Here is a 13349-nt window from a genome sequence, read left to right as displayed (position 1 = left end):
TTTTAAGCTGGTTGGAGGAAAGTATAGAGGGGATGTCAGAGGCGGGTTCTTTACACAGAGAGTCGTGAGAGCATGGAATGCGTTGCCAGCAGCAGTTGTGGAAGCAAGGTCATTGGGGACATTTAAGAGACTCCTGGACATGCATATGGTCACAGAAATTTGAGGGTGCATACATGAGGATCACTGGTCGGCACAACATTGTGGGCTGAAGGGCCTGTTCTGTGCTGTACTGTTCTATGTTCTATGTTGCCACGGTTGGAGCGTTTGAGCTATAGGGAAAGGCTGAATAGGCTGGGGCTGTTTTCCTTGGATCGTCGGAGGCTGAGGGGTGACCTTATAGAGGTTCATAAAATCATGAGGGGTATGGATAAGGTAAATAGATAAGATCTTTTCCCTGGGGTGGGGGAGTCCAGTACTAAAGTAGGAGTGGCGTGGTGACTCAGTGGTTGGCACTGCTGCCTCACAGCACCAGGGTTCGATTCCAGCTTCGGGCGACTACCTGTGTGAAATTTACACATTCTCCCTGTGTCTGTGTGGGCTTCCTCTGGGTGCTCCAGTTTCCTCCAACAATCCAAGGATGTGCAGGTCAGGTGAATTGGCCATGTTAAATTGCCCATGGTATCCAGGGATGTGTAGGTTAGATGCATTAGTCGGGATAATGTAGAGCAATACAATAGGGGAATGCGTTTGGGTGGATTACTCTTCGGAGGGTCAGTGTGGATTTGTTGGGCTGAAGAGCCTGTTTTCACACTGTAGGGATTCTATGATATAGTGCATAGGTTTAGGTGAAAAGGGAAAGATATAAAAGGGACCTGAGGGCCACATTTTCACACAGATGGTGGTGCGTGTATGGAATAGAGGCTGGTACAATTACAACATTTAAAAGGCATCTGGATGAGTTTATGAAAGGTTTAGAGGGATGTTGGCCAAATGTTAGAAAATAGGGGTAGACTAATTTAGGACATCTGGTCAGCATGGACAAGTTGGACCAAAGAATCTCTTTCCTTTTGTATTTCTCACAGAGTTATAGAGTCCTCCAGCATGGAGACACGCCCTTTGGTACAAACTGGTCCATGCCAACCACAATGTCCATCCATACTAACCCCATTTCCCTGCACTTGGCCTATATCCATCTGAACCTTTCCTATTCATGTATTTGTCCAAATGCCTTTTCAATGTTGTTAATGTACAAGCCTCAACCACTTCCGCTGGCAGCTCATTCCATATGCATATCACCTTCTGTGTAAACAAAGTTGCCCCTCAGCTTCCTTTTTATTCTTTCCCCTCTAACCTTAAACTGATGCCCTCTCGTCCTCGATTCTCCTTGAAAAAAGACTGAGTGCATTCACCCTATCACCCTCACATGATCTTATACACTTCTATAAGATGCCCTCTCCTTCTCTTACACTCTAAAGAAAGAAGTCTTAGCTTGTCCAAGCTCTCCCTACAACTCAGGCCCTTGAGTGCTGGCAACATCCTTGTAGATTTCATCTGCACTCTCGCCAGTTTAATAATATCCTTCCCATAGCAAGGTGACCAAAACTGAACACAATACTCCAAGTGCAGCCTCACCAACATAACTTCCCAACTTCAATACTCAATGCCCTGACTGATGAAGGCCAGTGTGCCGAAAACCTTCTTCAATGCCCTGTCTACCTGTGACCCTACTTTCAGAGAACCGTGCACCTCAACTCCAAGTTTCCTCTGTTCCACTACATTCCATAAGGCCCTACCATTCACCATGAAACTCCTACCTAAATTTGACTTTCCAAAATGTGAGACGTCACATTTACCATTTCTCAGCCCACTTCCCCAGCTGATCAAGGTCCTGCTGCAATTTATGATAACTTTCCTCACAGTCCTCAATACTGCCTATTTTAGTGTCACCTACAAACTTACCAATTATGGCTTGTACGTTCTCATCCAAATCACTAATACAGATAATAAACAGTAATGGACCCATCACCGACCCCTGAGGCACTCCACTACTCCCAGGCCTCCAGTCCAACAAGCTTCCTTCCACTATTACCCTCTGCTTCCTACCATCAAGCCAATTGTGTAAAATAATTTGCCAGTTCTCCTCAGATTCAATGCGATGTAACCTTCTGGAGCAGCCTACCATGTGGAACCTTATCAAAGGTCTTACTGAAATCCAGAAAGACTACCTCTACTACCCTGCCCTCGTCAACCTTCCTGGTCATTTCATCCAAGAACTCTAACAAATTAGTGAGGCATGATCTTCCATGCACAAAGCCATGCTGACTACTCCTAATCAAACCCTGTGTTTCCAAGTGCATGAATATCTTATCTCAGAATCTTCTCAAGTAACTTACCTATCACAGATGTTAGGCTTACTGGTCCACAGTTCCCAGGTTTTTCTTTGCAGCCTTTCTTGAATAATAGCACAACATTCTCTACCCTCCAATCTTCCGGGACCTCACCCGTGGTTAATAATGATGCAAAATATCAGCCAGGACCCCTGCAATTTCTTCTCCAGCCTTTTGGTTAGAACTAGGAGATTTATCCACCTTCAAACATTATAATAAGACCAACACCTCCTCTGCTGTGGAATGGACTGTCCCCAAGATAAACCATTAACATCCCAAGTCTTTATGTCTTTCTCCACGGTAAACAGAGAAGAAACAGTCACTGAGGACTTTGCCCATCTCTATGAGTCTATGACTGTATATGTGGCATATGAGGTATGATGTAACGTTTTGTACTGGTGCTAAACAAGAATGTGATGTGTACAGAGGTAGATGACTACTCAATGACCAGAGCTTTGCCTTTCATAAAACCAATGTCCTACCTGCACCTTATCTTCTTTAAAGACCCCATCGATGAGGAGATAGGTCCAGAACACCGGCCATTCACATTCAATGTTCTCAAATAACTGTAGTTCGGCAGAGTCATAATGTAATCTGCTGGGGTCCTGAAGGTAAATACAGGGCTTTAACAAAAAGTCTTCTTCATTTGTCAATGTCATCATTTTCAAAGCATTGAGAAAATTTGAGGAGACACAAAGAATGGGAAGGTTTCACAAGGATACATTTTTATATCAAAAATACTAAAATTAAGCTTGGTCTACTATTTTTCATGTAAGAGTGTTAAAGACTTGAGCAACACAGTGAAGGCATTAGCAAGGAACATCTGCAGAGCAAGACAGTATGAAGCAGATTGAACCAAAAGATTTTCACACAACACATAACCGTTCGAGGGCACAGCTTCCGTACTCAGTTAAAATATATGATAATCACCACATATTAACCGTTGAAAAGGTAGGAATATAACACTATGTTCAGTGTTAATGATTGCAACTAATTATACATGACGTTTGATAATTCACTTACTGAACAATCGGATGGCGATTAGTTCACCAATACCTACCTCTCTTGGAGTTTTGTAACCATCTCTCAGAAACCGACAACAACCATACCGCCCCTATATAACAGAAAGAAACCGTTTGGGTAAATAGCTGGACGACATGATGTTGACCAGAGTCCCTGTCATGCACTCGTATTTTCTTGACTGTTGTTGGAGCTCCATTTATTCAGTCAAGAGAGTATTCCATCACCGTCCTGACTTAGGCCTTGCCGATGGCGGACAGGTTTTGGAGAGTCAGGAGGTGAGTTACTCACCGCAGGATTCCTAGCCTCTGACCTGCTCTTGTACCCACTGTGTTTACATGGTGAGTCAAGTGGAGTTTTTGGTCAATGGTAACCCCAGGATGTTGACAGTGAAGGATTCAGTGATGGTAACACCTTTGATTATTAAAAGGGATATGGTTAGGAACATCGGAATATTGGAGGAGGAGAGGCCATTCAACTCCTGCTCCAGCATTCGAGATCTAGTCCATTGTATTCACTGCTCACAGTACAGTCTCCTTTACAGTGGAGAGACAAACACAGCGTGGGTGAGCACTCTGCAGTACATCTTCCCCTCTGTCTGTGGGAATAGTTTTACCATTCTGGTTATTCTGGTTATTTTACCATTTCAATAATCTATCTTGCTCTCACACTAACATTCCTGTACTGGGTCTGCTGCAATGTTCCAGTGAAGCTGGAGGAACAAGACCTCATTTTCCACTCAGACACTTTACAATGTCCAATGTGGAATCTCAAGTTGTACAACTTCAGAGCATGATCTCTGGTCTCCATTTTGTTTACAACTCCTCTCCCACCAAGTGTCTTGATGGCATGGGTTAGCTCTCAGCAGGACAGACCTGTTTTCTACTATTCACAGCTATCATAAACATCCATTTTGCATCTCTATCCCTCCTTTGCCACCATTAACACTCTTTTGTCTTCTGCTTGTAACACTCTCACCATTTGTTCCATTCACCGCTTTCCCTTTGTCAACAGCATAAGAAAACATTAATTTCCTGCTCCCTTCAGTTCTGATTATCCATAATCTACTGTTTATTAATCTCCTATATTGGACTTTGATAAAAGCCTTCTGAAAAGCCACATATACTATATCCACTGGCTCCTCCTTATTGATTCTGTTCATAATGTCCTCAAAATGTCTCTGTCAGGCTTGTTAAATAGGATTTGGATTCATAATTCCATGATGACACTATCTGATCACACAACTATTTTCTAAATATCCAGTTATAATACATTGCAGCATTTTCCCTATTACTAACCTCAGGCTAACAGATCTATAATTCCCTGTTTTCTCTCTCCCTCCTTTCTGAAACAGTGGGATTATATTTGCAACCTCCCAGTCTGCAGGCACCATTGCAGAATATATAGATGTTTGAAAGATGATCACCAATAAATCCACTCTCTCATAATCATCTCTTCAAACACACGAGGCTGAAAGTCAAAACCTCCTGGCAATTTGTCAATTTTCAGTCACATTATTTTCCCCAATACTCTGTTTGACTAATACTAAATTTCTTCCAGTTCCACACTCTTAAATGACCCTTGGATCTTATTAATTTCAGGGAGTTGTCTTGTGTTCTCCTCACTGAAGACAAACACCAACTATTTATTAAAGTTCTCTGCCCTTTCTATATTTCCTATTATAAACTGTCCTGTCTCTGTCTGTGCCGAACCCACATTACCAACTTCCCCTACTTCACAACCATAGGAGCATTTCCAATCACTTGCGTGTCTCTTGATATTTTACTGACATTTTCAATTTCTTTGCCTTCCTTGAGCGAACTCTAACATTTTTCCAATCTGCAGGGTCACAATTTTTTTTTGACAACTCTATAAGCTTCCCCTTTCGATCTAATATTATCTTTACCTTCTGTTGTTAGCCATGCTTTTCCAGCTTGGGACTTTTGCTTTAAAGGAATCCATCTTGTTTTTCCAAACCTCAGATTAAATTCTAACCATTCTTTAAATATTAACCATACATACTGTCAAACCTTTTAATATATTTATACAGTCTCCCACAGCCAACGTTCAATAATTATCCTTGCTCAGATCAAAGATTCTCGATTGTGATTTAATTTTCAGCTTAAACTACATGCTTTTCAAAGAAAACAAGAAATTAACTTGTTGGAGATGGTCATTTTTGTGGCGTGAATGTTACTTGCCACTTGTCAGCTTGTCTGGATACTGTCTAGATCATCTTGTACTTGAACATGGACTGATTCAGTGTCTGAGGAGTCGTTAGTGGTGCTGAATGTTGTGTAATCATCTGACCCTATGATGGAGGGAAGGTCATTGATGAAGCAGCTGAAGATGGTTGGGGCTAGGCCACTAGCCTGAGGGACTCCTGCAGAGATGTCCTGGCGCTAAGATTATTGACCTCCAACACCATCTTCCATGTGTCAGTATTGACTTCATCCAGTTGAGTTTGCCCCCTGCTGCCCACTGATTCGAGTTTTGCCAGGGCTCCTTAATGCCACACTAGGTTGAATGCGGCCTTGACGTCAAGGGCTGTCATTCTCACCTCCCCTCTGGAATTCAGCTCTTTTGTCCATGTTTGAACCAAGGCTGTAATGAGATCAGAACTAGTGACTCTGGTGGAACCCAAACTGGGCATCACTGAGCAGCTTGTTGCTGTGCAGGTGCTGCTTGATAGCACTGTTGATAGTCCCTTCCATCACCTTACTGATGATCAAGGATGGACTGATGGGGCTGTAGTTGGCTGGGTTGGATTTGTCGTTTTTTTTTGTGTATAGAACATACTTGTGCAATTATCCACAATGTCGGATTGGTGCCAGTGTTGTAGCTACACTGGAAGAGCTTGGCTAGGGGAGCGGCAATTTCTGGAACACAAGTCTTCAGTACTATTACCAGAATGTTGTCAGGGCCCAGAGACTGAACAGCATCCAATGCCTCCAACAATTTCTTGCTATTATGTAGAGTGAATCGAATTGGCTGTGGACTGGTATCTGTGATGTTGGAGACCACTGGACGAGGCCAAGATAGATCATCCACTCCACATTTCTGGCTGAAGGTTGCTGCAAATGCTTCAACTTTATCTTTTGCCCTGATGTGCTGGGCTCCTCCATCATTGAGGATGGGGATATTTGTGGAGCCTCCTCCTCCAGTGAGTTATTTAACTGAGCACCACCATTCACAACAGGATGTGGCAGGACTGCAGAGCTTACAGCTGATCTGTTGATTGCGGGATCACTTAGCTCTGTCTATCACTTGCTGTGTATGCCATTTGGCATGTGAGTAATCCTGTTTGGTAGCTTCACCAGGTCAACACCTCATCTTTAGGGGTGGCTGGTGCTGCTCCTGGCGTGCCCTCCTGCACTCTCCATTGAACCCTGCGTGTAACATAACCAACCACACTCCTAACCAATAACCAATAAATGTATGCGGATTCCTAACTCTCTCTCTCTGCTCACCCTCAGCTCCCAGCTTCTCACTACCAAAACTTTCTCCCAAAGGGATAGGCTCATACACTGAGCTCCATCTGCCACGATACTCCTCACTTAAATTGACCAATTAAAGTCCCTTTGTGAATTTCTCCTCCTTATCATTCATTATTTACTGACACACACACACACACCCTGTTAACTGAAGCACACATTGTGCCAAATGTCATCATCGATTATATTAAGGGTTAAGAATATGGTGTTCAGTCTCCATTTTGTTATGCCTGTGTGTCATGACATATGATGCATGAACTTTGGACCCAGCTGAGAAGCTTTTAGAAGCAAGAAAATAATGAGGTTAATATGGAGATGCAGGTCAGGAATGCTTTATTCAATCACCTCGGGACCAACTGCATTTCAGATGAAGGACGTTTTCAGTTTTGGATTGAGGTCTGTTCCATTCAAGTCCTTTGTTTGGCCTGAATGGACCTGAATAGTCATGTAGACTCCCCGGGTTCAGGCCCTTTGGGAAAAAAAAGCTTTAATTTTAGATCCACTGCTCGGGTCAAGTGAATTTTCTTTTTCCCCAAAAGGCCTGAGCTCAGCATGTCTACTGAAAGGGTTTGCTTTCTGAAAGACCTTCGGCTTTGGTTTTTGGAAATGTCTTAAAAAACAAAACTGATGAGTTTCGTTTTTCATAACATAAGTGAGGAGAAAGCCTACCCGCAGGCTGCCAATACCCAGCCTCTTGTGATTATCCAACTGTTGAGAGACGGGGGGGGGAGGAGAGAAGAGAGAGAGAGAGAATTGGATGAGGCTGAGAATTTCCAGCGAGACACACAATCCAGTTTAGCAACAGATGCCAAGCAAGTATTTCCATGTGACTAGTGGAAGCTCAGCAATACCTATACTTGGACCAGGAGGTCACACCTTTTGGGACATACTATAGAACCTTCCCACCCTGATTTAAATCTCTTTCAACCTCTCCCAGAAGATACAAAAGCTCAAAACACACATACCAACAGATTTAGGAACAGCTTCTCCCCCGCTGTTATCAGACACCTGAATTGACCTCTCGAATTTTAAACTAATGTTGATCTCGCTATTTGTGCACCTTCTCTGCTGCTGTAACATTATACTCCTTGTTCGGTTCTATTACCCTAATGCACATTGTGAGGTATGATCTGCCTGTACTGCACACAAAATAAAACGCTTCACTAGGAACCTTTGGCCATAATAAATCAAATCTAAATCAGAATGAGCATGAGGAAGAGCCTACTGGAGTGAAAGGCACAGCAAAACAAAACCATCAGCTGGGCTAAGTCTGTTGGATTTCAATTTATTCTGAAGTCCAGCTGCTTGTCTCCTTAGCCCTGACTCTTCCACAGATTTAAGTAATTCTAGACAATCAAAGCCAGGCTGTAACAAATAATCACACTCATCCAGTATTCTCATCACTGGGATTAAATAATTTTCCTTATTGTCAGCTCTTACATTCTCACTAATTCTCTATTCCAAGGCAACAGATTGACTGCAATTCGATGCACTTTTCATTAATTGTCTCATATGTGCAACCTTATTAAATGTCTTCTGGATGTCCACACAGACTATGTCCCGAGATAGTCCATTATCTACCACTTCACTTAATGTTTACTGAAAAAGCTGCAGATAAACGCGTAGTGTATTCAGTAACAGGAAAACATAGAAAACAGGTGCAGGGGAGACTATTCGGCCCTTCGAACCTGCTCCACCATTCAGTATGATCATGGGTGATGATCAATTTCATTACCCCACTCCAGCTTTCTCTCCATACCCCCTGGTCCCTTTAGCACAAGGACTATGTCCACCTCCCTCTTGAATATATCTCAGGAATTCAGTGGATAGCACTGCTGCCTCACAGTGCCAGGGACCCGGGTTTGATTCCCACCTCGGGCGACTGTATGGAGTTTGCACATTCTCCCTGTGTCTGTGTGGGTTTCCTCCGGTGCTCCAGTTTCTTCCCACAGTCCGAAGATGTGCAGGTTAGGTGGGTTGGCCAAGCTAAATTGCCCATAGTATTAGGTGCATTAGTACAGGGGTAAATACAGGGTAGGGGAATGGGCCTGGGTGGGTTACTCTTCCGAGGGTTGGTGTAAACTTGTTGGGCCGAAGGACCTGTTTCCATACTGTAGGGAATCTAATCTGAACTGGCCCCAATAGCTTTCTGTGGGAGAGAATTCCACAGGTTCACAACTCCCTGAGCAAAGAAATCCTTCCTCATCTCCATCCTGAATGGCTTACCCTTTATCCCCTTTTTCTTACACTGTGACCCCTTGTTCTGGACTTCCCCAACATTGGGAACATTCTTCCAACATCCAGCCTGCCCAGTCCCATCAGGATTTTATACGTTTCTATGAGGAAACTCTCGCCTGCCTCATTCTTCTGTTGTACAGCCGACTTATTACACCGGACAGTACAGATTGTTGACTTTTAAATAAAAAACAAACTTACCTGCAATTTTGTAATTATTTCATTCTTCGTGATATTTACAAGATCAATATCATCCACAGCAAAAGCCGGGTAGGAAATAATTGAGAGAAGTCCGGCATCGATCTCTTTGGATGTTGAAGCTCTAGGTAACATAGAAAGAAGAATGGACTGAAATAAAAAGAGAACAGTCAATTAAACAAGAACCACTCGCTTGGAATCTTGACTGATCAATAAAATGGCAGTGCTGCGATCAAATCACTCAGTCTCATCATTCTCTCTCTCTCTCACATTTACCTGGCAAAGCTGGACCTCATCAGGAAGAACATGAATCACCGACTTGGGACCTCCACGTGCACCAAACAAATCCAGCTCATCAATTGCCTCCAGAGCTGCCTGCACCAATTGGGAATAAACTTGTTTACAACCAAAGCTCATACAGCCTGCAACCAAAGGATTGCTCATTGAACAACAGTGACCAAAATAGGAAAGCACGGTTTCACAATTCACGGGTCCGTTTCAGCACAGCACAGTTGGAACACCCCGCAGCGGTGTTTCTTAGCACTCTCTCAAATAGAAATGCCCCTCTGAGTGTTATTGGCAGAGTTTGTTACCATTAATACAAACAGAACACAGGAAAAGGTGCAGCGTACCAGAAACCACAGGGACTGCTCCTTACATTTTAAAGCTTAACAGAACATGGCACGGTAGCTCAGTGGTTAGCACTGCTGCCTCACAGCACCAGGGTCCTGGGTTCGATTCCCGCCTGTCTGTGTGGAGTTTGCACATTCTCCCTGTGTCTGTGTGGGTTTCGTCTGGGTGCTCTAGTTTCCTCCCACAGTGCAGAGATGTGCACGTTAGGTGGATTGGTCATGCTAAACTGCCCATAGTGTCCAGGGGTGTGTAGGCTAGGTGGACATGGGAATTATAGGGATAGGGTAGGGGGTTGGGTCTGGGTGGGACACTCTCTGGAGGGTCAGTGTGGACTTGATGAGCTGAATGGCCTCCTCCCATGCTTTCGGGCTCTCCAAATGAGCATCTCACTCACTCAGTGTCACCATCCCCAACTTCTCTCTGTAACCCTGCACATTCAGATCCTGAAGCTGCCTTGCCCACACTCACAGGTACCATGCTCACTGCATCAGCAAGAGGTTTCTCCTCATGTTGCCATAGATTCTTGGTCTCGATCCATCCACCCAATGGGTTCAATGCAGCAATATGAAGGGGTGCCTATCTAACAGCAGCTAAACCAGTCAGGCTTTATAATTGTGCCGTCTCAGTGTCCTGGCAACTTCTCAGGAGAGTACTGCACTCTGAACCAGGAAATTCCTGAAACATCATTATCCCAGCCAAGGGTAAAGCAGGTGTTTGCCCAAGTCCAACAGGGGTCTAGCTGAAGCATGCACATCAGCTTGCAGGAACTACCATTACAGCCTCAGGGAGATGGTGGTGGAGTGGTTACATCACGGCACTGAAGACCCAGAGCTTCTGTTCCAATCTCACCACTGCCAGTGGTAGAATTCAGATCTGAGTGATTAAATCTGGAATTCAAAGTTATTCGCAGGGATAGTGACTGTGGAAAAGATCATTGATTGTTGTAAGAACCCATCTGAAATCACAGAATCCCTACAGTGTGGAAACAGACCCTTCGACCCAATAAATCCACACCAACCCTCTGAACAGTAACACACTCAGACCCATTCCCCTCTTCTATTACTCTTTATTTAGCCCTGACTAATGCACCTAACCTACACATCCCTGATCACTATGGGCAATTTAGCTTGGCCAACCCACCTAACCTGCACATCTTTGGACTGTGGGAGGAAACTGGAGCACCCGGAGGAAACCCACGCAGACACAGAGAGAATGTGCAAACTCTATGCAGTCACCCGAAGCTGGAATCGAACTCGGGTCCCTGGCGCTGTGAAGCAGCAGTGCCAGCCACTGTGCTGCCCACAACCACTGAGCCATTGTGCCACCCACATCTGGTACACTAATGCCCTTTAGGGAAGGACATTTAGCCTGTAGGTGCTGGCATTCCATGGTAAAGACCCACACCACCAGACTTGCTCCTGGTGTCAATCTAGCCGGCAGTCTGCTAGGACAAATGGTTCAGCTCCAATTACTGGACATTTCTAATTGGTAAATCCCCAGTGTACAAAGTGTTGCATCATTGTTATGTCTGAAAGTTTACCAATGCAGCATTCCTCACTGACTGAGGTGACCTTTTACAGTGGAGACCTTGTGTTTAGGTGTGAGCTAACCAGGCCTCCTCCTGCTGGCATCCTGAGGGGGAGTCTGACAATAACTCAAGGTGGCGATGGACAAGTGGGCTTCTCAGCCCAGTGCTTGTCCATCCAGCCGCTCTTTCATTGTTCTTTTCCTTCCTCTCTTTTTTTTCCCCAAAGAGTTTAAAGTGTTTTTCTTTTAAGAAAAGAAAACTTACCTTGGATCAGCTGAGGGCTGGAGCAGGTTGGAGACATGGAGTGAAGCAGGGGCGGTTGTTGGACTGGGGACTGTTGTGGGCAGTCAGTGGCTAGTGAGGCCAGTCAGACCATGTGTGAAATCTCCTTGTGCTGACTTACTGCCATGTCATGTTTATCTGTAATCTGTTTATCTGACTGTAACGTTTATCCTTTTAACTGTATCTCTTATTTTCTAACTTATACTATGTAGCACTGTAAGGTAATGTAACAGTTTTTCCTTTGTTTCTCTAAGATCTCTCCCTCGGTACTTTGTACTTGGGATTGTGCCATGAGAGGCAATATTGTAAACTTCAGCACTCGGGTACAAATGACCACAAACCTCATACTAATTATAATTCTATTCACATCACTCTGGGCACCGAGCTGGATCAGATGCTCAAGTCCTGTGTGTTGACCTGTCTCATAACAACTTCCCTTTACTCAGGAGGGCTGAAGCCTGACATCCACCAGGAACTCAGTCCAGCGCAGAGCGGTGAACTATAGCAACAAACAATGTTAGGAACATGAAGGGCACACACAACCCTTCAAGACTGCTCTGCTACTCGATATGGCTGTGGCCTCAGCCCCATATGTCCCTCTGCCTTAGCAAAGGTTGGCCAAGGTTCAACCCTGACCCCCAGGGTGTTCACAGCAAATGTCCATCACAGTGGCACATGACACTTTCTTCAAAGAGAGTCTTCGCAATGAGCTCAGCCGAACAGCTGGTGTTCCAAGATGAGATGCAACATGAGTCTCCGTCGTATAAGATCACTATAAATAAGAGGCTTCATGACAGGTATCACGATGGTGTCACATCCTTCCATCACATCAGAAACCAAAAGAGACACAGCAAGTGTATGCCCTCAGCAGCTGGCGAGATTCAGGAAAGCTGTCAACCTGACAACGCTCATATCGTATTACACACCGTGACACGTGCTGACATGTGATGACAAGTACGCTAACACGGCCTACACATTTGGCAACGGTGGAGGCGAGGACCAATAAATACATCGATATGATTAGATTAGATTAGATTACTTAGTGTGGAAACAGGCCCTTCGGCCCAACAAGTCCACCCAGACCCATTCCACTACATTTATCCCTTCACCTAACACTATGGGCAGTTTAGCATGACCAATTACATCGATATGGGAGTCACATTTTGTCAAGTAAATGCTCATTTCTCATGTCACTGCCAAAGGAGAATGAACTGGACAGGTTGTTGTGAACACAAGAATGTGAAGTCAGTTACACACATTTCAAGACAATTATTGCAAATGCTCATGCCAGTTCAACACATTTCAGTTGTTGTAGATTTCCCAATTGATGTCAGTAATGCAAGACCACTTCCTCTCCCACAGTAGACACATTATAGCGGACAATATGGCAATGAAACTTGGTGCTCCCGTTTCAACTTAAATATTTCAGTTTGAAAAGAAATCAATACACGTCTTAATTACCTTGGCCATGCCGACAGAGCTTGCGTTCAGCTCTGCTATTCCCTGGTTTGTTTTATCACCACGTTCCCACATGCCATAGTCCTACAGTCAAAAAAAGAGACCAGAAACGTTAGCTTTCAGCCAGATTCACACGCACACTCCCCCCCGGCCGCCCTGACTGACCCCACACCC

At 44.3% G+C, this 13349-nt stretch overlaps 1 protein-coding gene across 1 annotated transcript in view; it reads right to left on the bottom strand.

Moving 5' to 3' along the window:
- LOC122555467 (phosphorylase b kinase regulatory subunit alpha, liver isoform-like) overlaps positions 1-13349 on the bottom strand; it is a 112580-nt gene that overhangs the window by 73737 nt on the left and 25494 nt on the right. Inside the window, exons 7-11 of the mRNA XM_043701494.1 lie at positions 13179-13259; positions 9551-9649; positions 9278-9424; positions 3388-3441; positions 2810-2932 (exon numbers count right to left, since the gene is read on the bottom strand). Coding sequence (XP_043557429.1) covers positions 2810-2932; positions 3388-3441; positions 9278-9424; positions 9551-9649; positions 13179-13259 — 504 coding nt within the window. The remainder of the gene's footprint in view (positions 1-2809; positions 2933-3387; positions 3442-9277; positions 9425-9550; positions 9650-13178; positions 13260-13349) is intronic.

This window comes from Chiloscyllium plagiosum, chromosome 12 (genome assembly GCF_004010195.1).
Source record: "Chiloscyllium plagiosum isolate BGI_BamShark_2017 chromosome 12, ASM401019v2, whole genome shotgun sequence".
Lineage (NCBI taxonomy): Eukaryota > Metazoa > Chordata > Chondrichthyes > Orectolobiformes > Hemiscylliidae > Chiloscyllium > Chiloscyllium plagiosum.
Note: the sequence above shows the minus strand (reverse complement) of the source record. Positions and strands in the feature narration are given on the sequence as shown.